Source organism: Loxodonta africana, chromosome 6 (genome assembly GCF_030014295.1).
Source record: "Loxodonta africana isolate mLoxAfr1 chromosome 6, mLoxAfr1.hap2, whole genome shotgun sequence".
Taxonomy (NCBI): domain Eukaryota; kingdom Metazoa; phylum Chordata; class Mammalia; order Proboscidea; family Elephantidae; genus Loxodonta; species Loxodonta africana.
The window spans coordinates 30,406,567-30,432,596 of NC_087347.1; the positions used below are offsets into that span (position 1 = coordinate 30,406,567).

Here is a 26,030-nt window from a genome sequence, read left to right on the forward strand (position 1 = left end):
GTGGCAAGATGTTTCTCAGATAATGCAAATAAAAGATTAAAGCGTGTCTTTAAATTTGCTGAGAAAAATGTAATAAATGTTTTATTAGCTCATTATTATTTCTCGGGTGGGTTTTGTTGTTGTTAGATTGGTTTTCCCATCGACATGGCAAATCTTAGCTTAGTTCCCATCTTGGCGATGTATATATGTAATTTTCTTTCTTTCTTTTTTGGGTAGGACCGTCTCATTGCTCTTGATGCTGCAGAAGAATTCTTTAAAATTGCCAGTCGAACTTACCCCAAGAAGCATGGAGTCGTCCCATGCATGGCAGATGGCCAGAAAGAACTGCACTACTTTCCATTTCCAAGTCCCTAAAGGAAAGACTAAGAGGTAGAATTGGGATCCTTCCACTGGGACTCAGTTGCCAACCACAGTTGGACAATTGCATGTGGAAGAGAGTGAGCAAGTAGAAGACTTGCTGAGTGAAAAATGAAGGATTCTGAATCCTGCAAAAATCTAAGGATCTGAATATCTGGACTTCATAAGGACCTTACTCTATGAAATGCTCAGATTGTGTTGAAATACCCTGGTGATCTGGCACTCAGCAAGAGAGTGAAAGAGTTGGTCAATGGGATATTTCATCATGGGTGCTTAGATCCCAAGAAGAACCTACTGCCCCAGTTTGGGTTTGGCTATACAATAACCTCCTATCATTAATCCTCTTGGAATAATGGGATGTTCTAGTTAATGAAACAATATAATTAATAGAGCTCTCATAGAGCTCAAACATGGATTCCCAATTTCTAAATAATGATCACGCAATGTAGGTCAACACCAAAATAATACTAGGCATAGTGTACCTTTCTTTGATTTGGAAGAACTGCAGACCCTTGGAGGGTGTCATTGACATCATGTTGAGTATCAGTTAGGATTATTGAGAAGTATAGGTGTACCAGATAATAGAGATGTCTAGGGGCGCTGCTCAGAAGTGAGTTCCAAGTAGAATAACTCCAAACCAAACATTCTGCAGCCACCTGTAAAAGTTCTGCCTTCATTTGTGGCACACGCATCTTAAATTCTCACATTATTGATACCAGGTTACCCCTTTTTTGCATATTGTTTGTTCATTACCAGTCCAAAAGCCCTTAACATTTTATCTGGGATATCATCTGTAAATTGAAACACCTGGCCACCACTTACTTTTCTTCCATTAATCTGTTTCTAGCTTATTGGCTGAGAGTTGCACCAGCCCCCGGGGTCTTTCCTGCAGGCTTGCAGCTATGCAGGCAGTGCTGCACTGAAGAAGGTCAGGCTGGACTCTCTTCACTTACCGGAAGACTCCAAAATGGAGCCGTGTTGCAAATGCAGCTTGCTTCTATACACAGCCTGAGAAGTCCAGCTTTAAAAGTTACTTGCATCTTAAGCAAGAAGGTTGTCAGGGTATCAGGGTTCCTTTTATTGAAAAGACTTCAAGGACATACAGGATTCATCAGTAGATTACTGTGAAGAATGACTCCATTATTTTACGGATTTTGCATTGCAGACTTCAGGTTTAAAAAGTGACCTGTATTTAGTCTGTTCAGGAGATTGTGACTCGGGAATTTCCGTATCCCGGCTAGCTCTTTTGGTAGTGTTAAAAGAAAAAAAAAAGTTTCAAATATTCGTTAGAAGACATACACGTTCTCCATTTATTTAGGCACTGTAGGCCAATTGAACTGACATGTTTCAGGAAAATTCTTCCTAGTTTAGTAAGTAAATTAAAAGTTTTATTTTTTATATTTAGCTCTTAATTCCTCACTCATGTTTCAAATTAGCCTGCAGATTTTTTCCACACTTCTGTAGACTTTTGCAAGATAAATACATAAACAGTGAAACAAACAAAAAACACACAACAAAACAAAAAATCTTTGAAAGTTGTATTGTTGTAATCTTTGTACTAAGTACTTGTGTTTTGCCTTTCTGCCTTTTTTGTGTCGAAATAGATGAGATTGTTTGCAGCTACGGAGAATAAAGCGTTACCATAGTCTTTCTTTTTGGTAATGAGTGAACAAGAATAAGATTGCCTTTATGATTATAAAAGCAGAGAATTTCCCAGGAAATTTTTCTCCCAAGAAATTAAAAACTTTCTGTATTTACTTTTCAGTTGGATGTATATGTGTTGTATTTCTGAGAAGTAAGAAAGAACAGATGATCCTTTCCTTAATTCCTTTAAATTAAAGGGCAGAGAAGCCTAGATGGAGATGGGTTTAAGGACCTTGCCTCATTCTAAAACCAGTCAAGGGCAGATCTGTGGTAAAGTTCAGTCCTCCATGTGGACACTTCAGCGTATGAGGGAGACTTGAGGATGACTGAAGTAACTCCTTCAGAAGTCGTAGCCACAGATGTGTGAGAGGTTGGAGGTTTTCCTGCTGGGTAAATGTCTCCCTGTTGACTACTGTTCAAGGTTCATTGGTGTATGCAGGCTGATTTCAGCTGTTATATGGGCAGAAGTTTTCTATTAAACTTTTAATGTATACCAGGAAAAAAAATTGTAATCAGCAAACACCTGATTTCATATTTCGTAGATATTATTGTACAAAATATTGAATATACCATGGAATGCAAGAAGAATGAACAAATCTGTCTGGGAAGAAGTATAGCCAGACTGCTTCTTAGAAGCAAGGATATCAAGACTTCATCTGGCTTACTTTGGACATGTTATCAGGAGGGAGCAGTCCCTGGAGAAGGACATCATGCTTGGTAAAGTAGAGGGTCAGTGAAAAACAGGAAGACCCTCAACGAGCTGGATTAACACAGTGGTTGCAAGAATGGGTGGACAGCAATGATTGTGAGGATGGCCCAGGACTGGGCAGTGTTTTGTTCTATTGTACATAGGGTCATTATGAATTGGAACTGACTCAACAGCACCTAGTAACAACAACATTACACAGAACAATTATGTATGTTTTCTTTAACGGGGCACACAGGAAGGCACAGAGGATAAGGAATGCATTGGTGAGGATGCACCAACATCATTGAGAAGCTCAGCAGTAGCTCTGCAGGTCAGATGCTGATACAGAAGTGGGCTCACTGACAGCAGTGGGGATGCTGGAATGTCCCCTCAAAGTAAAGGTGAATCATTGCATCTGCCCCTCCCACCTCTAAGAAGGCAGCACGATGTCTGGTAGGCTTGTTCCTGTTCTGGAGGAAGCATGTTCCTGTCCTGGAAATACTGCTTTATCCCACCTAACTATGACATGAAACACTGCCAGCTCCGAAGTAGAAAACTGTTCCAAAGCTGGTCCAAGCTATGGCCAAGAGGACTGCCATTTGGGTCATAGGACCCTGCAGACCCAGTGGTATTGAAAGTCTTGGTGGTGAGAAAAGATGCCACATGGAATTTATGGGTAGCCCAGTAGGAGAATGATAACCTAGACACCTAGGGTTCTGGAGCAAAGCCATGCTGTTTTCAGGGGAAGAATTATATATCATTGAACAAACAACTTTTGGCTTGCTACTGGGATTTTTTTGAAACCCTGATGGCATAGTGGTTAAGAGCTATGGCTGCTAACCAAAATGTCAGGAGTTTGAATTCACCAAGCACTCCTTGGAAACTATGGGGCAGTTCTACTCTGTCTGACAGGGTCGATGAGTCAGAATCGACTTGATGGCAACGGGTTTGGCAGTGTTAAGGAATACTGGCCAGATATTTTGTGGAATGTCCCTCAATTGGGTTTTGACTGATTTTTTTTATGATTAGATTGGGGTTATTTTGGGAGGAAGACCACAGATACAATGTCACTCTCATCCTATCAAGGGTATATGCTATCGAACGTTATTTGTCATTAATAATGTTAACCTTGATCACCTGAACAAAGTAGTGTTTGCCAGGTTTCTCCACTGTAAAGTTGTTCTCCCGGACTCCTTTCCCTACTGTACTATTTGGAAGGAAGCCACTATACCTAACCCACTCTTAAGGGGGTGGGCAACTATGCTCCACTCCCTTGGGGGCAGAGTATTTACATGAATTATTTGGAATTTGGCAGCAATCCATTTTAAGATGGAAGTTATTATCTGGGATCAAGCAAGAGCAGGGCCAGAGGACACAGGTATGTTGCACAAGCAGGTGGCTCAGAGCCCCAAGCCATCTATCTACTACTTTTAAACTGGTATCTCTCAGCTCATATCTTTGGCTGCCTGTGAGGGTAGGCTTGGGGATCCCTTATGATAGCTGAGGAGGAAAAAGGTTGGGCTGGGTTCATGAATGTGTCATCTTTGGATGAGGCTACAAGACAAAAATAGATACAGCTGTCCCAAAGCCCACACTGGGATGGTCCTGACAGCAGTGAGAGGAAATCTTCCCGGTGAAAACAGCTTTGGGCGGTGCAGCTGCTCATCCTCTTATGGACTCATGGACAGTGGAGAACAGCTTGGCTGTTTGGTTTGAGGCCCTAAAGGAGAAACATTGGAAGATGAAGTACGAGGTGATTTGGGGAAAAGCATGTAGAATGGTCTCTGGGGAGAGCGGGGGGCATATGAAGATCTGGCATTTGAATGTCCAGCAGAGAATGTTGCAGAGGAGACACTACAGAACCAAGAAGACAGAATGATTCTACTGGCTGATGTCAGTTAACAGCTGTCATTGGCCACCCCGATGCTGGCAGGGTGGGCACATGAATGGAGTGGCCGTGGTGGCAGGGAAGGAGGCTATGTCTGGTCACTTGTGGCTATGCATGCCAAGGGAGGGCAGGGAAAGGAGTCACATTCTTGGCAGGGAAACATGTCCCTGAGTATCAGGAGGAGGCAGAGCTGCTATTACACAATGGGGGACTGGGAAAGATATGTTTGCCATCCAGGTGATCCATTTGAGCAGTTCTTGGTGCTGCCCTGCCCAATTTGACAGTAAATGGGCAAGTGCTAAGATGAGCATGGTGACCAGCAGCTCAGACCCCACCAGGCGTGAGGGTCAGGGTCACCCACCATGTAAGGCACCTAAACCAGCTGAGGTGCTAGCCAAGGGTGAGAGGAATCTAGAATGGGTAGGGGAAGAGAGGAATCGTATTAGTTGTGGCCTTGAGAACATCTGCAGAATTGGGGCTGTAGGCTGTTTCATTAACCTTCTTCATACAATTTTCCTCAGGAAAAGAAATACACCAGAGTCCTGGAGAAGCCTCTTCGAGAACTTACCATACAAAGCACGTGTATCTGAGCAGCAGAGGGGGTAGACTGCATCGGATGACTCGGTGCACTGCTCAGATATGCCCTCTTCAGGACTGAAATACTCATTCTCTCAGGGGAGGGCAGTATTGGTGTCAACTGAGTCCTTCTGGGAATGGCCATCAGCTGATTAGAGTTGCCTTGCCCAAGGTCCCCACCCTGCCTGGGGGCATCTATTGACTAGTTGATGCAGGGGTTACACAGCTCTAGAGCTCTGCATTGGATTAGCTGAGGCCTCTGTTGTGACTACATCTCAGTAAAACTTTTCCTTTTCTCAGCCTTGCCTTCCCTCACGCTTCCCTAAAACCCAAACCAGACCTGTTGGCCATAGAGTTGATTCTGTTTCAGAATGCACCTATGGGACAGAGTAGAACTGCTCCATTAGGTTTCTAAGGAGTGGCTGGTAGGCTTGTATGCCAGTCTCCGTCTTAGAATCTTTTCCCCATGGAATACAATTATGACAGTATCCGAGTCACTAATCTTTAACTTGAGTTTGCATTTGTAGCTGTTATATTCATAGTAATTCTACTTTTTTTTTAGTACAAGCCAGCCAGAACATTTATTTGTTGAAATAGGCATTATTTCATTGTGGATCATATTTAATGTATTTATTTGATATTAGTTAGAACATTTAAAAAGATTTTTATCATAGGTAGGTATTATTGTCTGTAAATTCATTTAACCTAAGTGGTGAAATGGTTTTTAAAGGCCATCATAAAAGTTACCTTTCTTTGGCTAAGGTATTAGGTGTAAGCTTCCCTAGGAGTTAGCTGTTTAAGTGCAGTGCTTTCTGGAAGAAGACTGCATTGACAGCAGCAGAAACTAGTTTATCTGATTCCTTTCTAGTGATCAGAGAGGGATCATGACACAAACCTGGTTTCCTTTCAATTGCATTAATGTATTTGTTCATTTCTTCAGACCACTTTCTATTACTGACATCATCAGAAATATGTTTAAATTCGATCATGTCGCATTGAAAGCAGTGTGCTCTCATACTTTCTAAACCACTACCATGTACAGAATGAAAATGGCCAGTCACCTTGAACTTTCTATTTATAATATTTCAACAAATGTTATTATTGGCTTCCAGAGTCGTCTTCTATATTGACTTTTGGCACACCGCAAATGGACACTTGGAAAACCAATTTTCATATCCCTTAATGTATGTTTTAAAATACTGTGGTGAGGAGAATTGAATATGGGAACCAGGTCTTAGCTTAAGTCTCATCTTTTGATCACTTAGTCCTAGTAGCTAAGTGGGGTTCATCTGATTTTGCTACTGTTCTATTTTATAAGTATTTCATGAGAATGAATCTGTAAAGAACAGTATAATGAATGCAAAGATGAAGTTGACGTTTTATAATAGCTAGATAAAGTATAGACTGACAGGGCCTTACATTTTTAAGAAGCAACAGCTTTGACTTCTATATAAAATTTACCCTATAAATTCTTAATAGTGTGAAATATGTATAAGTAAACTTTATCACATATCCTAGAGACATGTAATTAGCACTTGAAATATCTTAATCTGGAATCTACTTTCAAGAGATAGTTACTTAATCATTTTATAGAAATTTACACTAGAGGGTTCATTAGGTCGCATAGGGATGTTAGGAATAATTTTCCATTTATAAAATAAATAAACCCATTGCCATCGAGTCGTTTTCGAGTGAGTAGAACTGCTCCATAGGGTTTCCAAAGAGCAGCTGGTGGATTCGAACTGCCACCCTTTTGGTTTGCAGCCATGCTTTTAACCACTATCCCAGCAGGGCTCCATTTACAAAATGGATGGTAGTAAAGATATGTGGTTAACTAGAAAGACTGGTTTCACCATCTTTGCAGGAAGAAGACGTTAAGAATCTGTTGAGCCTGGTGGCACCCATTTGTCCTTTGTCAGACAACTTCATAGAGAACTCAGTCACCTGACCTGACAGTATGGTGTCTGATCCTGTTAACAGAATATTATTGTGTCTGCCTAAGAATAAAACTTTCATTCAAGCCTCATCTGAACATTCACTTCAATATCGTAGTACCTGAAGACAGAAAGGGGGGAGTGTCTGGGATTACAGGAACTGATAGTGTAAATTCCTGTTAATACGAATTCTATGCTTAGCAGCTTGGGCTAAACTTGCTTTCATTGTAACATATCACCTGGAAGCAAGATTATGGAGAAGGAGACATCTAGTCTTCTTCCACTTCTAATTGCTGGCTGTCTTAGTCATCTAGTGCTGCCATAACAGAAATCCCACAAGTGGATGGCTTTAACAAAAAGAAAATTATTTCCTCACGGTAAAGTAGGCTGAAAGTCCAAATTCAAGGCGTCAGCTCCAGGGGAAGTCTTTCTCTCTCTGTTGTCTCTGGAAGAAGGACCTTGTCCTCAATCTTCCCATGGTAGAGGAGCTTCTCAGGCTCAGGGACCCCAGATCCAAAGGACGTGCTCTGCTCCTGGTAGTGCTTTCTTGGTGGTATGAGGTCCCCAACTCTCTGCTTGTTTCCCTTTCCTTTTTATCTCTTGAGAGATAAAAGGTGGTGCAAGCCACGCCCCAGGGAAAGTCTGTTTACATTGGATCTTGGGGCTGTGAGCTGGGTAAGGGTGGTGTTACAATCCCACCCTAATCCTCTTAACATAAAACTACAATCACAAAATGGAGGACGACCACACAATACTGGGAATCATGGCCTAACCAAGTTGATACCACACATTTTTGGGGGGAGATAATTCAATCCATGACACTGGCGATCACTGGTATTTACCAAATGACTGGTCACATTGGGTTAGGTCAATTTCCAGCCCATTTTTAAATACAAAAGACGTGAAGAAAATTTTAAATAGTACAAAGAAAAAAACCAGCTATGATACTAGAATTCTCACACAACCATTCATAGCATTTTGGCAGCTTTCTTTTTATTCTTTCTCGTATGTATATTTGTAAATTGTATATCCAGTTTTATATCCTAATTTTTAAAATTTGGGATAGGGATCGTACACTCCAGTGCCTCCAAGGGCCACTGGGTTGGGACTGTGGGTCGAAGGGGTCCTGTGTTCCTTGCCCTAAAGAGAACAGTTACTACTTAGCTCCAAATGATTGTTGTCATACAAAGTAACTCAGTTTTGCCAACTATTCTGATTATTCTAGAAGAGCCAAACAACACGATGTTTTATGTAAATTCTTTCAATTTTAACATGTTGGTTACTAATTAAAAATTTCAGAAACATTGTGTAAGCCAAAGACATATACATGAACTAACAGTTTACTACATTTCACAGACCATAAACATTTTTAATGTTACTAAGTAGCCTCCAAAACATCATTTTTATAAAGTTGCATAATACTTAAGTAGATGTAACATATTTTCCAATCTTTTATCTCTTTTTGGACATATAGAGATGGCTCCAATTTTTCCCTGCAGTGAATACCTTCATGCACATTGCTTTCTCAATAGAATGAAAGAATCAAAGGGCGTGAATGTTTACATCATTGTTTACATACATCATCAAACATTTTCCATAAGGCTTGTACCAATTTATGCTTTTCCTAGCAGTGATTATGAGAATAGAGTTATACCATATCTTTATCATCATTGGAATATATGCCAGTTAAAAAAAAAATTGTCAAAGAAAAAAAAGGTACCTCCTTGTGGATACAATTTGCGTGTCTGTTTATTAGCGGCACAGAGGTTAAGAGCGCGTCTGCTAACCAAAAGTATGGCAGTTTGAATCCATCAGCTGCTCCTTGGAAGCACTGTGGGGCAGTTCTACTCTGTCCTATAGGGTCAAGTAGGAATCGACTCAGTGGCAACAGTCTGTTTATTAGTTAGGTTAAACATTATTCCATAGGCTTGTTTACCACTTTTGTTTCTTGTCTATTTTTCCCTTTGTCCCTTGTCTACTGAGAGAACGCCTACTTTGAAATTTTAACAATGTCAGTCTATGCAGCAGCCAGGTATAAATAAACATCAACACCTGCTTCCTGTTTAAAACAACTGTTTCGTGGGGCTTTTCTTTTCTCTACCTGTTGTTAGCTTTTATCCTTGGGTCTCTCACTGTCTCACATGGCAACATCTATAATAGAAGCAAAATGGATTTGAAAGGCATCTTTAAATATCCTGTGGTGTGGACTAGGAAAACTTTACAGATTTTGGTTTTATTACTCTTTTATTCTAAGACACATAATGGTGGCAGTGGGAGCAAAATACAAGAAAAAATTAAATCACCAAATTTTTCACTTGTTAATGAACGACCTCAACAGAAATACAAAAATGCAGTCTAGATATTTTACTGGAGTTAACCTTATTAGCATCATTACTGCAAATGTTCAAACCTAATTTTTTGGTCATATTATTGAACATGCCATTTGTATCCAAAGCCATCTGGTGTCAATGAAATACACACAACAAGGAAACTGCTCGCTTTGTTCTAGAAGCCCAGCGCTCGCTTTTAGATAGTCTGAACATCCCTCTCTTTTGAAGCTTCTACGTCTTTCTCTGTGGTAGCTGAGCAGGTAGCCTGAAAGGTCTTTCCTCTGAAGCATAGCAGGGGTTCCAGGCGAAGCCTAAACGAGTAGTTTTTACGGTTCCGCTCTGACACACAAGGTGTTGCCATGAGTCGGAATCAACTTGATGGCAACTGGTTTTAGTAGTTTTGAAACCTGGGGGTCTTGTTAGAAATCCACGTGTCTGGATTCCACCTGGGATAGTCTGATCCTGTAGGACGAGCATGGGGCCTGGGAATATGCAGTTTTTTTAAATAAATATTTTATTTTAGAATGGTTTCATATTTAGAGAAAAAATGTGACGCTAATACAGAAAATTCCCATATATCTCATGCCCAGTTTCTCCAATTATTAACATCCTACATTAGTGTGGTACAGTCGTCACATCTAATGACCCAAAACTGATACATTATTATTAACTAAAATCCATAGTTTATTCATATTTCTTTAGTTTTTACCTGATGTCGGTTGTCCCAGAATCCCATCCAGGATACCAAAACACATTTAATCATTATGTCTCCTTAGATTCCTCTGAAGATCATTCAAAAGTGCCTGCAGCAGTCTATTGACAGGGAACTGCCATAAGTTCAAGCTGGATTCAGAAGAGGACACGGAACCAGGGATATCATTACTGATGTCAGATGGATCCTGGCTGAAGGCAGAGAACACCAGAAGGATGTTTACCTGTATTTTATTGGCTATGCAAAGGCATTTGACTGTGTGGATCATAACAAATCATGGATGACTTTGTGAAGAATGGGAATTCCAGAACAGTTAATTGTGCTCATGAGGGACCTGTACATAGATCAAGAGGCAGTTGTTTGGACAGAACAAGGTGATACTGTGTGGTTTAAACTCGGGAAAGGTGTGTGTCAGGGTTGTATTCTTTCACCATACCTATTCAATCTGTATGCTGAGCAAATAATCTGAGAAGCTGGACTATATGAAGAAGAACGGGGCATCAGGATTGGAGGAAGAATCGTTAATAACCTGCTTTATGCAGATGACAGAACCTTGCTTGCTGAAAGTGAAGAGGACTTGAAGCACTTACTAATGAAGATCAAAGACCACAGCCTTCAGTATGGATTGCACCTCTACATAAAGAAAACAAAAATCCTCACAACTGGACCAATGAGCAACATCATGATAACCGGAGAAAAGATTGAAGTTGTCAAGGATTTCATTTTACTTGGATCTACAATCAAAACCCATAGAAGCAGCAGTCAAGAAATTTGCATTGGGCAAATCTGCTGCAAAAGATCTCTTTAAAGTGTTGAAAAGCAAAGATGTCACTTTGAAGACTAAGGTGCTCCTGACCAAAGCCATGTGTTTTCAGTTGCCTATTATGCATGTGAAAGCTGGATGATGAATAAGAAAGACTGAAGAAGAATCGATGCCTTTGAATTACGGCATTGGCGAAGAATATTGAATATACCACGGACTGCCAAAAGAAAGAACAAATCTGTCTTGGAAGAAGTACAACCAGAATGCTCCTTAGAAGCAAGGATGGCAAGACTACATCTTACATACTTTGGACATGCTGTCAGGAGGAATCAGTCCCTGGAGAAGGACATCAGACTTGGTAGAGGATCAGCCAAAAAGAGGAAGACCTTCAATGCGATGGATTGACACAGAGGCTGCAACAATGGGCTTAAGCATAACAAGGACTGTGAAGATGGTGCAGGACCCGGCAGTGTTTCATTCTGTTGTATGTGGGGTTGTTATGAGTTGGAACCAATCCAAAGGCACCTAACAACAACAGGCTTCTCTTGTCTATGACAGTTTCTCAGACTTACCTTGTCTTTGAGGAGTGCTGGTCAGGTATTTTTTAAAATGTACCAAAATGGGATTTTTTTGATATTTTTTGCTTGATTAGATTGGGGTTATTGGTCTTGGGGAAGAAGACGTAAAGTGCTATTCTGCTTACATCATACCAAGGATACATGCTATCAGCATGAGTTACTGCTCTTGGTGTTAACCTTGGTCGCCTGGCTAAGGGTATTTGCATTTTTAACTCCCCCTAGTCCAGGAGACTGGAAACCCTGGTGGTGTAGTGGTTAAGATCTATGGCTGCCAACCAAAAGGTCTGATCTGCAACCTAACATGGGGCTGGTGCAGGACTGAGCAGTGTTTTGTTCTGTTACATGAAGTCACCATGAGTCACAGGCCACCTTCATGTCAGCTAACAACTCTAGGAGATTCCAATGCACGTTACCTATGGAGCAAATTTGGAGGAAGACCCAATGCAGCGTCTACTCTAGGATTCAGGCATGTCTGAGGTTGTCTGAGGGATTAATGGGTATAGTCAGGATTGGGTTCACCTGTGAGTAATAGAGAACCCTGCACTTAAGAGGCTTATTTGTCCGATGCAACAAGAAGTCTGGGAATGGATGGTTCGTGGCTCAACTGTAGTAATGAGATCTCGCTCCTCATTCTTAATTTGTGACTTTCATGCTCCTGGCTCCAAAAGGGCTTCTATATATACCTCCAGGCACAGCATCTACATCCAGGGATGGAGAAGATGGAAGTAGCAAAGGGCATGCCGGCTACATCTATCAGTTTAAAGAAGAGTTCCATTCACAGAATATCATTAGCCAGAACTGGGTCACCAGGCCATTCATGACTACCAGAGAGTCTGGGAAGAAACTGACAACCATACCTTATAGCTGAAATGTCATTAGTGTGGTTTATCAGAGAGTAAAATAAGGAAACTTCTCCTGGTCTCTTACTTGGTCAAAACAGACACGAATACTTGGTAAGTTCTATATCACAGATGCATTATCATTCTTACTCAAAGCTTTTTAATGCTAGCTGATGCTGAGCAATTACCGTGAGATTTTCTTCCAAAACGTTATTTTAGGATTTCTCAGCTTGGCACTATTGACATTTGGGGTGGGACAATTCTTTGTTGTGGGAGGTTGTCTCCTGATTGCACGATGTTTAGCGGCACCCCAGCCTCTACCCCCACACGTTCCCGTATACCATCAGCATTTTGCTGGCATTGACTCTGGTTAGTTGAACCTTGGGCAGACCGTTGGGTAAACCCTAGGGAGGGATCAGAAGGGCATAAAACCTCCCAGAAGAACGACCACACGAGTTTCGCAAAGGATCTAATGGCATCCCCATCCAAGGATATGGTGCCATCAGCAGGACGCGGAGGGTAGGGCTGATGCACCTTCATGGGTATAGAAGGCAAGGAAGTTGCTTGTCTTTCTTGCTGGGAAAATGCTACAGGTCTCCTACTCTTTGTAGCTGTCTGTGTTAGGTAAGTTACATCTTTACCTATATTAAAGTACCTTGTATCCTTTGCCCAGGTCTGCAGGTAACTTTCTGTCAATTGTCACCTACAAAAACAGATCTAAATTTAAAAGGCTTGTGTTGGGAGGGTGTAAGGCTCTGCAAAAAAGTCTTTGGAGCAAGTGGTGGGATGGGGCTGAAGAGATGGTGTGGTAGAAGTGGCCAAGGGGGAGCTAGGTGAGGAGGGGAGAGAGAAGGTGGGAGTTCTGGAAGGCTGAGTGGGATGGGCATCTAGTTCTTCCCCTCTGTTGTTGTTGTTGATAGTTGCCAGGTGGTCAAGTCCAACTGATGTTGATCCCATGTGTACAGAGTAGAACTGCTCCCTAGGGTTTTCTTGGCTGTGACCTTTTCAAAGCAGAGTGCCAGGCCTGTCTTCCCAGGAACTTCTGGGTAGGTGTGAACTGCCAGCCTTTTGGGCAGTAGTGAGCTCTTAACCATTTGCATCCCTCAGGAACTTCTTCTACCTCAGCCCTGCTTAAATGGAGAAGCCCCATTTTTATCTATTCCTTGTAACATTATCATTTCAAATAATAGTTTTTTTTTCCCTAGTAGGGTTCCGGGAACCCTGGTGGCCTAGTGGTTAAGAGCTACGGCTGCTAACCAAGGTCGGCAGTCTGAATCCACCAGCTGCTCCTTGGAAACCCTATGGGGCAGCTCTGCTCTGTCCTATAGGGTCACTATGAGTCGGAATCGACTTGACGGCAAAGGGTTTGGTTTTTGTTTTGTTTTTTTAGTAGGGTTCCAGTCTAGAAAAAAAAGGTTGAAAATCATTGGCATATATAGATCAAAAATAGCTCCTCATTTACGGAATGTAGTAGATTAATACGAAGGAGCCCTGGTGGTGCAGTGTTTAAAGTGTTCGGCTGCTAAGCGAACGGTCTGCGGTTGTAGTTTCTCCGGAAGTCACTGTTCAGGAAATCAGGGGGGAAAAGTTAACGCAAAATCAAGATTATTTCCAAAAATTGACATGATCTCTTTCGTTTACTGAAAGAGAAGCCAGTTAAATGATTGTGAAGGTTCTCCTCCAGGGACTCTTAAGGCATTTTAGCCTGTCATCGAGCTTGGGTCAGTGGAGAGGTTGAGATGGGGGTGGGACAAGCCGAGTTACTTAACCTAGAGGTGTGCTCCGAGCCTCTGTAATGTTCAATCTCTGGAACTGGAAACATCTGTAGAAGCAGCACCATCCACCCTCAGGTGAGCATGTTTCGATTATTTCAACCTGTTGGTGAAATGTAACTGATTTGCATCTTACGTTAACAAATGGATTCGCCTACCTGCGTTAAGGAGCTTTGTAGGAGGATTCTGGTTGACCGCTAGATGGCGCTGTTGCCTCACGCTGTTGTCTGTCAGCATCGCGGTTCCCAGCTCCCCACCGGGAGACGCAAATTTAAGAAAAAGCCCGAGTCAACGCGCAAATCTCTGTTATTTTTCTCCCGTTTTGTGATTAATTTAGGGGTTTTGTTTTGATAATTTTAGAGGTTGTCATTTCCCAGAAAACATTTGATAACTGGCAGAAAATGAAAAGTCGAAGGGGCATGGGTGTGGTCACCTCACAGTACTAGAGGCTTGTGAGTAAAATCATTTTTGTAACCGAGGTTCTGTCCCAGGAAAGATTCACGTTACTCTCAGGGCTACTTCTGTGACATACCAAGTTGTTTTTTGCCTTTGGCATTTATTTGAATATTATTATCAGGTACATACTTACTGGTTGACTAGGGTGTTGGTGTCATTTTAATTTTTTTTTTAAGTTTTTACTATGGAAAAATTTAAATACAAAAATAGACTAGTACAGTGAACCCCATGTACCTATCTGATCACTTTAAAAGCTACCAAATTTTACATAATCATCTGTTTAATCTTCTTAGGCAGGTTTTACCATCTCCGTGTTCTAGACAGTGAAATTGAGGGTCATAGAGATTAAGCACTGGCCCAGTTTAGTTCAGCTAATGGTAAGAGTCTGCTTCAAACTCAAGTCTCTTTATTTCCAACACGTTTGATTCCTACCAGAGCTGTGTATCTGAATAACTATATTTGCTTTTGAAGACCAGCCCTATATACACATTTTTAAAAGCTCTTACAATACATTTGCAGAAATCTTCTAAAGAGAGAACAATTTATCGTTAGAATTTCATTGTAAACCAAAATAAACCAAACCCATTGCCGTCAAGTCAATTCCAACTCATAGTGACTGTATAGAACCGTACAGGACAGAGTAGAGCTGCCCCATAAGGTTTCCTTTTGGTTAGCAGCCAAATTCTTAACCAGTGTGCCACCAGGGCTTAGCTAGCTTTATAATGGGTGTATATATTACAAACGTGTGTGTATTTAGGCATTTTATCCCTTAAAGAAAACAAAGCTACCAGAAGATATTTGAAATCCCTTGGAAGCTGTAAACTGGCACACATGGACACTGCAAATGAGGAAGATGGGACAAGGTATTCCCCAGCTTGTATTCCACCCTGGCAAGGTCTTTATAAAAGAATTTCTCTGAATAGCTCACTAAATTCACAGAACTTGACTATTTTTAAGTCAAAGCTTTTCTAACTCATCTTCTTTATAGCCAGTCAGCTTCTATCTTCAAAACTATCTACCAGGCCTTACTTTTGTTAAAGTCCTAATCCCTTCAGGCATCCTCTCATCTCCAGCCATAGCCAACCACAGAAAGCTGGTCTCCCTTCACTGAGGCCGTCTTCTGTGATGCCATTTTACAAAACTTATCAGGGCCTATTACGGCACAAATGTGCTTGACTACTAACCTAGAGGTTGGTGGTTTGAATCAGGGCTTTGAACTTGCTTGTTCCAATTTGAACCCCTGCTGAGAATTTGCATTTCTAACAAGTTCCCAGGTGATGCCAATGCTTCTGGTTAGGGACCAGTTCTGAGAACCATTAGTAGGGTAGTGAGTCTCAAAATTTGTTATGTATAAGAAGCCCCTGGGGATCTTGTTAAAATGTAGATTCTGATTCACTATGTCTGGGGTGGAAATGCAAATTTGAATCTACCCAGCAGTGATGCAGAAGAAAGGCCTGGCTTTCTGCTTCTGTAAAGATTACAGCCAAAAAAAAAAATACCCTATGGAGCTGTTCTACTCTGTAACACATGGGGTTGCCATGAGTCAGAATCCAATCTACAGCAACAAGTCTGGTTTGGGTTTATTATTACTTTCATTTTAGTAAACTAAGCATAAAAGAAACATGGACCAGTTAAGACCAGTTTCAGACTCTCCGTGATCTGTTGACAAGTGGTAAAGGGGATGCTTCTCTCAAATACAAAATTGCAAATAAAGTTGGAAAGCTCTTGCTCCATTTCAGGCCTCAGCATTCACTTCTCTTTCTAGAACCTCTTAGTGAATGAACAAGCAAATAAATGAATGATTTTTCAGAAGGCTCCAATGTATAACGTTTGAAGAAGATGTCACGGGCAGGCCTGAAGCCTGGGACTGTTAGGGAGGTGTTACACCTGCAAAAATAACCTGGGAATACTGACCACTGACTCTCCTTCCAATAAGCCTTCAAAATTTTGCTGGCACTAGTTATTTGTACCTGAGGAGGGAACAAAAATTCCCCACATCCAAACTCGTTGCCTTTAAGTTGATTCTGACTCATGGCAACCCCATGTGTTACAGAGTAGAACTGCTACAGAGGGTTTTCTTGGCTTTAATCTTAACAGAAGCAGATTGCCAGGCCTTTTTTCCGTGGTGCTGCTGGGTGGGTTGGAACCTCAACCTTTAGGTTAGTAGTTGAGCACAAACCATTTCTACCACCCAGGGACAAGGAGGGGTCAGGATAGCATAAAATCTCCCAGAAGAATGTATATTTCATTGTGTGGATATACCACATTTTGTTTATTCATTCCACAATTAATGGGCATTTAGGTTGTTTCTACTTTTTGACTGTTGTAAATAATGCCGCTATGAAAATTTGTGTACAAGTGTGAACAACCAAGAGTTTTGTTTAAATATGCTAGTATGAGGTGTTTATGGGCAGCTGAGTGGAGGAGCCATGTTGCTGCCCGTGGTTTCACGCTTTCTACCTACAGCTGACCTCCTCCTGACCTTTGCCATTGTGTTCAGGAGACTCCATTCCACTGCACACAAACCAACCCGAATCCTAACATCTCCACCTCAGGACTCCTAAATATTCAAACACAAGTAAGCCTCTTTATTTCTTAAAAAATGTTTGGTTCCTGCCAGATCTGTGTGTATGTCTGAACTGTGATAAAACCCCAAACCAAACCCATTGCTGTCCAGTCGATTCTGATTCATAGTAAGTGACCCTATAGGACAGAGTAGAACTGCCCCACAGGGTTTCCAAGGAGCAGCTAGTGGATTCGAACTGCCGACTTTTTGTTTGGCAGCCAAGCTCTTAACCACTACGCCACCAGGGCTTCTGAATTGCTGTATTGTCTGCTAAATATTTTGTAAGGAGACACCTCACAGATGGCCACTTGGTAGACATTGCATGTGGGAGTGTCTCACACTGTTGTCCCTCTCATGGTGATTTCTCAGGGGAAGGTATACAGTGGAACGTGTCGTGAGAGGCAGCATGTCTGGTGAGGAGATCAGGTCAGCGAGGCAGCCCATGGTTGTTATACCAGCTCTCCAGTTCCTAACTGGGGAAAATTGCTTATGTTTTCTGATCCTCATCTACAAAATGTCAATACCTAGTAATATTGATCCTTTTGGGCTGTTCTTAGGAGTAAATAAGAGGTCGCTCCGCACCATCCTGGCACAGGGTAATTTTTCAAAAACTGGTGGTTGTTATTATTATGTAGTCAACTCTCTGTGAGGTACAGCTAATTTAGCATGAATTTTCTTCCCTCTGGCCAGTGTGGCCATTTACCAAGCCTGTTTAATCTCACTTTCCTCATCAGTAACACATGGATAATAATACAGACCTTGTAGATTAGTAGATTATTATAAAGATAAAGTGAGCTAAGAACTCTGAAGGACTTGGCATAAAATATCCTCAATAAATGAAAGTTGGTGCCTTGGAAAGAAGTCCTGGTGACCTACTTCTGGAAAATCAGGCACTGAAAGCCCCGTTGGAGCACAATTCCACTCGGACGCACGTGGGACCCTCGTGAACTGGATAACTCAGTAAAAAAACTCAGTGGCAACTGGTTATTACCATTCCTTTGTTAACACATATCTTCAGACCGTACGTCAGGTACGGTTCTAGTTCTGGTAACTCAGCAGTAACACATGATCACTATCACCTTTGCAAATCTGGTCTCCATTGTGATGCACAAAAAAGAAAGGAGAACTGAGTGTGTCTCCAATGACGCCTGAGAAGGGACACTGACCGTATTTCTATTTTATCTGGAAACGTGGACTGAAAACTTTGGCCTTTTCCCCATAGAGGAGCAAACAAACAAAACCCCTTGAAGAACGCAAGCTGCAAGATCAGAGCCTATCGGCTCCCTCCCTGTCCTTTCCCTCATCCCTGCTCAGGTCCCTGGGGCGTCCCACTGTGCAGTCAGGGCTGCCTGCTCACAGACTGCTCTGTCCACTCCTACTCTGTGTCTGTGTGTGTGGTTTTAATTCAAATCGCCTGCAAACTTGGAAATGATTATTGATGTTCTCAACTGTTTACTAATGTGGCAGCAACTGTGATTTGTGCTTTAATATTTTTCCAAAGCCCATTTACTTTGTCGAAGTACAGTTCTGAAGTGCTGCAGGGGATGCCCCAGTGGAGATGCAAGTGGACCTGTGTGCTGGCTGATCCAGCAGAAGGTGGCAGCAGAGACACATTTATATATAGCCTCACCAAGGGAGCCTGGACTTGGACCTTGTAGGCTGGGCTTCTCATACTCCTGTTGTTGTTAGGCGCCGTCCAGTGGGTTCCGACTCATACTGACCCTGTGTACAGCAGAAGGAAGCGCTGCCCAGCCCTGCACCATCCTCAGATGTTGAGCCCATTGTTGCAGCCACTCTGTCAATCCGTCTCATCGAGGGTCATCCTGTTTTTCACTGACCTGAGCTCTACTTTACCAAGCATGGTGTCCTTCTCCAGGGACTGGTCCCTACTGATAACAAGTCCAAAGGAGCTGAGATGAAGTCTCGCCATCCTTGCTTCTAAGGAGTATTCTGGCTGTACTTCTTCCAAGACAGATTTATTCACTCCTCTGGAAGTCCATGGTATATTCAGTATTCTTTGTCAACACTGTAATTCAAAGGCGTCAATTCTTTTTTGGTCTTTCTTATTCATTGTCCAGCCTTCACATGCATAGAAGGTGATTGAAAATATCATGATTTGGGTCAGGTGCACCTTAGTCCTCAAAGTGACATCTTTGCTTTTTAACCCTTTAAAGAGGTGTTTTCCAGCACATATGTCCAATGCAGTACATTGTTTGATTTCTGGATTGCTGCTTCCATAGGTATTGATTTTGGATCCGAGTAAAACTGAAATCCTTGACAACTTCAATATTTTCTCTGTTCATCATGATGTTGCTTATTGGTCCAGTTGGGAGGATTTTTTGTTCACTCTATGTTAAGGTGTAATCCGTACTGAAGGTTGAAGTCTTTGATCTTTATTAGTAAGTGCTTCTTCCCAGTCTGTCTTAGTCTGAAAGTTCTACTGAAATCTTCATGGTGATGTTCCTCTTTAGACCTTGAGTATGGGTGACCCTGCTGGCATTTGCAATACTAGTGGCATAACTTCCAGCATCACAGCAACACGCAAGCCACCACAGCATGACAAACTGACAGAGAAGTGGTGGCTTATACTTGTATAGTCTTCAAAGCGGAATTTGTTGTTGCTTTTATTTTTTTCATGAAGTCATCCCGAATAATCCACGTATGTGTTCCTTCTGGTGCATTGAGAAGTCTATATATCTCTATGAAGAGGAGATTTTAAGGGATTCGTTTGGAAACCTGAGCAAGATTGTGATCTGTTTGTTAATAGGGTCATACATTTGGTCAATAAATTGTTACCTATTGACCTTGGGGAACAGATTTAAAGGAGTCCCGGGGTGGCACAAACACAGTTGATGTTAAAGGTTGGAGTTTCAAGTCTATCAGGAAGTGCCTTGGAAGAAAAGCCTGGCAAGCTACTTCTGAAAAATCAGCAACTGAAAACCCTATGGAACACAGTTCTACTCTGACACACGTGAGATCGCCATGAGTTGGAATCAACTTGATGGCAACTGGTACTAGTTAATAAATTTGGACGTGTTATCGGGAGTGACCAGTCCTTGGAGAAGGACACCATGCTTGGTAAAGAGGAAGACCCTTAATGAGATGGATTGACACAGTGGGTGCAACAATGGGCTCAAACATAACGACATTCACGAGGATGGCACAGGACTGGGTGGTGTTTCATTCTGTTGAGCCTATGAGTCAGAATTGACTTGATGGCACCTAACAACAACAAAAAAAGAAGCAAAGTGATGGTTCCTAACTTACTGGTTTTTAATAGGGCATCTTAAGGATGTTCATAGGTTTGTCAGCAATGGAGAACATCATATGAGAAAAGACTTGTGAGAAGAGGAGAGATGTGAAAATTGATAATATTAGATTATAGGGATTAAGATTCTTGCCCTGGCTTCTTTTTTTCATCTCTGCAAAAGTTATTAATGCAAAGCCCTACCACCCCTGCAGGAAGGAACACCCTCTGCAGCTTCCACGGCTTCATCCAGGGTCTTTGAGAAAATGTCTGGTTATATCACATGACCCACCACCTGCAACTAGGTGCATGGTGTGGATTTGGTAGACAGTTTGACAGGGAAGAAGGGAATCTGCAGGCACTTTGAAATCCATGAGATGGGTATATTTTCCAGCTTCCCTTCTGCCATACTCCAAAAAGGGGTTTCAAAAACAGCAGGAACATGCAATACTATGATGAAGTAAATTGGGAGTGCAAAGGAGAACCTACGGTTCTGGTCCTGTATACAGCTGGATCTCTTTCATGTGCACATGCGTTTGCATGCAGGATCAGTGCCATAATTTTCAGGGATCAGGGCTAGATGAAAATGTGGCACCCATTGTTCACAATTATTAAGAATTTCAGGATGGTAACAGCAGAGCACTGAGTTAAGTGCAGGGGCCTTCCTGAGCCTGGGGCCAGGTTGCATACCCATAGAACCTGCTGTATGTGTGTGTGTGAGAGAGAGAGAGAGAGCGAGAGCACAAGAGAGAATGAAGAAACTAGGCTCATTTATCCTTTTAAATACTATTTATATATAGGCCCCTGGGTGGTGCAAATGGTTTGCGCTTGCCTACTAACCTGAAGGTTGGTGGTTTGAACCCACCTAGTGGCACCATGGAAGAGAGCCCTGGCAATCTGCTTCCATACAGATTACAGCCAAGAAAGCCCTGTGGAGCAGTTCTACTCTGTAATATAAGGGGTTGCCATGAGTCGGAATTGACTTGATGGCAATGTGTTTGGTTAGCAGGGTCTCTCTGCCTCAGCACTACTGACATTTTGGACTCGATAATTCTTTGTTGTGAGGGGCTGCCCTGGGCATTGTAGACATTTAGCAGCATCCCTGGCCTCTACCCACCAGATGCTAGTAGCACCTCCCGCTCCCACTTTCGACAATCAAAAATATCTTCAGACATTGGCAATGTATCCGGGGGGCGGGGGCGGGGGGAGCGCAAAATCACCCCAGTAGAGAGTAACTTCTTTAAAATAAGGTTTCACAACATTTTAAAGATAGCTTAATGGTTTATTTTCCCTCTTTCTTTCCTGTTTTTTCTATCTAAGCATGGAGAAAATATGAAATGTACTTTTAGACCTGTACCCAGTGGGTACAGAATACCAAACACCCAAGCTGGGCTGATCTGACTTTGGAGACTCCTGCAGGGTTTGAGGCCCACCCTGGATCTGCATATGCATAGCTTGTCCTGGCTGCCTTAGGTGAATATACATTTCACAGAGTGTCTGTTCTCTGGGCCCTGAAAATGTATCCTTTAATCTTCTTCTCAGAAAACCCCTCAACTCTGGGAGAGGACACCAAAGGCCTTCCTGTGACAGGCAGGGAGAGGGCTGTTTGGATTGCTAATTTGTTTTCACTCCTTAGTCTGTTTTTCCTTCATGGTGATGTTCCTCTTTAGACCTTGAGTATGAATAATTCCGTTTAGCCTGAGGGGAGAAGCAGGGGGCCTGCTTGGAGAGTTGTTTGTACTATAATGAAATAGAAAGTTTAAAAGCCTAGTGAAGCCTCAGCAGTTGGAAAGGGAGGAAGGTCTAGAACATACTTTAACACTTACTCATAAAACATGGCAAATTCTGGAAGCCTCTTGGAGGTTTCACTTTAGAAAGGCACCCCCAAGCAGAACTGGCCCCCTAAATGTCGAGTCTCCATACAGCAATCACTTAAATGCTCATCCAGATAGCTTTCATAACCTTGTGTTTTGTGAACTGTCATCTCGAAAGCCAAACTAAGTGTTGATATTTTCTGGGTTGTGAGTAGTAACTTGATAACCAGCTGTCTGAAATATCTGATCTCTACTATTTTGTGTTCAGACAGGTTCTGGCCTGGAAATGGCTAGGTTTATTCAAATTTAATGCCAAAGAAGTCAAGGAGTTTAGGCTTGGTGCTCTATTGAGCCTTTGTTGTTGTCGTCATTGTAATTGAGTTGATTCCGAATCATGGTGACCCTACCTTGTGCTGTGTAGAACTTCTCCGTAGGGTTTTCAAGGCTGGGACCTTTTGGAAGCAGATCACCGGGACTGCCTTCCTAGGCAACTCTGTGTGAGTTCAAACCACCAACCTTTTGGCTAGTAGTGAAGCACTTTACCATTTGCACCACCCAGGGAGCATGCCTTTAGTTGCATTAATTAGTCACAGACTAGAAACCTAGTTCAAGGCAATCATCCTGAAAATACACAGTTCTAAGTGTTGCATGGCTACATTCATCAAAATCGTTCATTTATGTAAAGGTGATCCCCTCAAGAAGTCTCTGATGATACAAATGATTAATATACTGGCTGATACCTGAAAGGTTGGTAGTTTGAATCTACCCAGAGGCTTCTCGGAAGGAAGGCCTGGCAATCTACTTCTGAAAATCAGGCATTGAAACACTATGGAGCACAGTTCTACTCTGACACACATCGGGTCACCATGAGTCAGAGTCGACTCACGGCAACTGGTTAGTTGGCTGGATCCCTTCAAAACCGTGAACTCTCTGAGGTCTATGAGTCCTCAGCAAATAGAACAATACCTGCTCTGTAGTAAATGCTCAATTAATATTACACTGAATTGGTTGAGAGTCATGTAAGAGACTGGATGAAAGAGTAATGTGGATTAACAGAAACCATCCTCATTAAGGGAAAGACAAATTGCAGAAGAAGGATTTTTTGTAAGAGAAGGAAGGCAATAGAGAAGTTTTAGGCCCTTCCTCACCCTCTTCCTGGGAAGGGATCTTTGACAACTGGAATTCATATAACACACTGGAGTTTTGGTCTGATGGATCATCAATATTAGCAATAGAAAGGTTTATTTTTCTTTTAGCTCTTTCATGGTGAGGGAACTGACGAATCAGAATATTCTACTCTCTTCCTTTGAGATGGAACTGGCTGGTTCAAAGCTTGTGATGGAATAAGTAGCTGAAAAGACTGAGAAGATTTTAGGGGTGGGGCGTTAAGAGGACAAAGGTAGAGATCTGAGATGCTCCCTGGTACTCACCTGAGGGGGATGCCATGGATCCCTCAGTTGGGGAAAATAAAGAACAAATGTGGACTATCCTCTGGATTCCATGTGTTAAAGTATAATTTTTAAAATAGAGTGTAATCACATATGTCATTCAGGTATAAAATGAACGTGTTAAAAGTTCTATTTAACTCACTAATAAATGAGAGAACAAGCAAGATGTTACATTAGTTCAAAGGAGAATTCAAAGAACCAGTAGATAATTCTACGATTAATTTACAAATAGATGCATAACTCATTGGCGGAGGGCAGTGGAAATCAATTGTATTTTCAGGAAACAATGTTCATTTGTACATTGCCATCGGGTCAGACTCACAGTGACCAGGTAGAACTGTCTCTTAGGGTTTCCAAGGCTATAATCTTTACGGAAACAGACTACCACATCTTTCTTCCGCAGAGCACTTGGGTGGGTTTGAACCACCAACTTTTCAGTTGACAGTTAAGCGTTTACCCACTGTGCAACCACGGCTTCTTGCTAGAAGCTGAGAGGTTGGGAAGTCAACCAATGAAAGGCACAGAGGACCCACAGAATCCAGCAACCTGGAAGGGTGAACTTAGACAGTGTCTAGTTTTCCACTGAAGATACCTGGTCATCTTATTGGTCCATTTCAAAGTCTTACAATTTTTTCCTACACTTGTATGTATTTGATTGTCTAATAGTAACATTTTCTTTCTAGCACCAGCCTCTAGTTTCAGAAAAGAAACTGACCTTTATCTCCCTGCCCAAACACTGTAACATGCCGAGGTGAAATGTTTGTAGGTAGCATTTAAAACAAGTGGGGAAGGGTGAAGAGGAGGCAATGGTGTAGCCATAGGGTGTGTATAGACATACTTCCTCAGAGATTACAGTTACAACTGAGCTTTTAGACCAGGTATAAACCTAAGGGTTATATTGTTCACCCTCTGCTATCAACTCTATCCTGGGGGTACATGAAAATCTTGAAAGGCAGACAAGCGCAGTCTCACCCTTCCACAGTTCTTTGAGCACTCACGTGATGTGGCTCTTTGCTAGGTATTCCAACCCCAATTAGGCAGAAAAAGTATCATAAGAACAGTCCTTGATGTGACTTGGAGAGTCAGGAGAGCTTGCTTACGTGGAGAGGGAAAAGAAGATTTTCTAAGTGAAAGGAGCACCATGAGAAGAAGATGCTAAGAAATCTACAAGGTAATGGTTTTCTAAGAGCGCACTTTATCTCCTTTCACTGAGCACTCTCATAAAGATGGGGGAAAAATAAAACACCTGAAAAGTCAGTTTTGACTGTTTTTTTGTTGCCCTTATAGCTCAGAACAAAGGAGGCCATTTGAATTTCAGTAGTAAAAATAGGCAAACAACAACAACAACTTTGCTTTTCTAAGATGGAGACATAGTTAGATGGAAAAGCAATGTACGTGAAGTGGTCCGGTATGTGAGTCATGGGATCATGGGTCCCATTAGTAGTCATACAAAAAAATCAAGCTCCAGATTTGGGGCTGAAAGGTGACCCTCGAGTACCTACCTTCTACAGGACATTTAGCAGAAGCCACTACTTTGGATAGTAAAGCTCTATCTGCTTGCTCACCCGCTTGCTCATCTTCCTCCAATATGTAAACATTAGTGGAGAACTTTTTATGAATAATAGTGATCCATTTAATTTTAGGTTTTGGCACCATCAAAGTTGAAGAATTTGCTCTTAAGAAAAGGTGGGAAGGAAATGCACACTTTTCAAACCATTAAGATTCTCTTAATGCAATGTGTAGCTAAATTATATCTATGTGTTAGAGATAAATTAAAAGCCAAAAATAATTTGTGCTTATAAATCATTCTCATAATTTCAACTTTAATTCAAAATAGCTGGGGTTTTCTGGATTGATTTAGAATCTTCCTCTTGCTGTTAAAGTATGAAAATTAAACAGTAGATGTGATCTCCTTTCTGAGTAAACATACAGACAAAAATACCCCTGTGAAGCTTGGAAGCATTTGAGGATTTTTTTTTTTTTCTTGTGGGAATAGTTAGGACAATAACAAAATTAGACCAGAATGGGGAATTACTTCTTACCTCATTGTATTTATATCAAGTCCAACATCTCAAAAAGAAGTTGACTTAGAGTCATTAATTTAAAATAGATCGTTGGTGAATTAATGGAACGTAACACCCCAAATCTTAGCTGAATTAAACAAATAACCCTGTCAGGGCCCATGGTAGATACAAATGTCGAGTTTAGCTCTCCCATGTTACCAAGACAGTGATTACTGATTCAGAAAAAAGGGCAGAGTTTGACATATGGAGTGATTTATAAGTGTATGGAACAATCAGGCTAAAATCAATTCAGGTTTAACTTGTATTATGTTCTCTTTCAAACTGCATGAGGATTCAAGAATAGTCAATATATATTAGGTGTGTAAAGATATAAATTCACATCGGGTGCTTGGAA

General features: G+C 41.7%; 1 protein-coding gene across 1 annotated transcript in view; it reads left to right on the top strand.

The window, feature by feature from the left end:
• Positions 1 to 25,212, top strand: part of MREG (melanoregulin) — a 95,404-nt gene extending 70,192 nt beyond the window's left edge. The window contains exon 5 of the mRNA XM_003406075.3: positions 217 to 25,212. Coding sequence (XP_003406123.1) covers positions 217 to 354 — 138 coding nt within the window. The 3' untranslated portion in view covers positions 355 to 25,212. The remainder of the gene's footprint in view (positions 1 to 216) is intronic.
• The last annotated feature ends 818 nt before the right edge of the window (positions 25,213 to 26,030 follow it).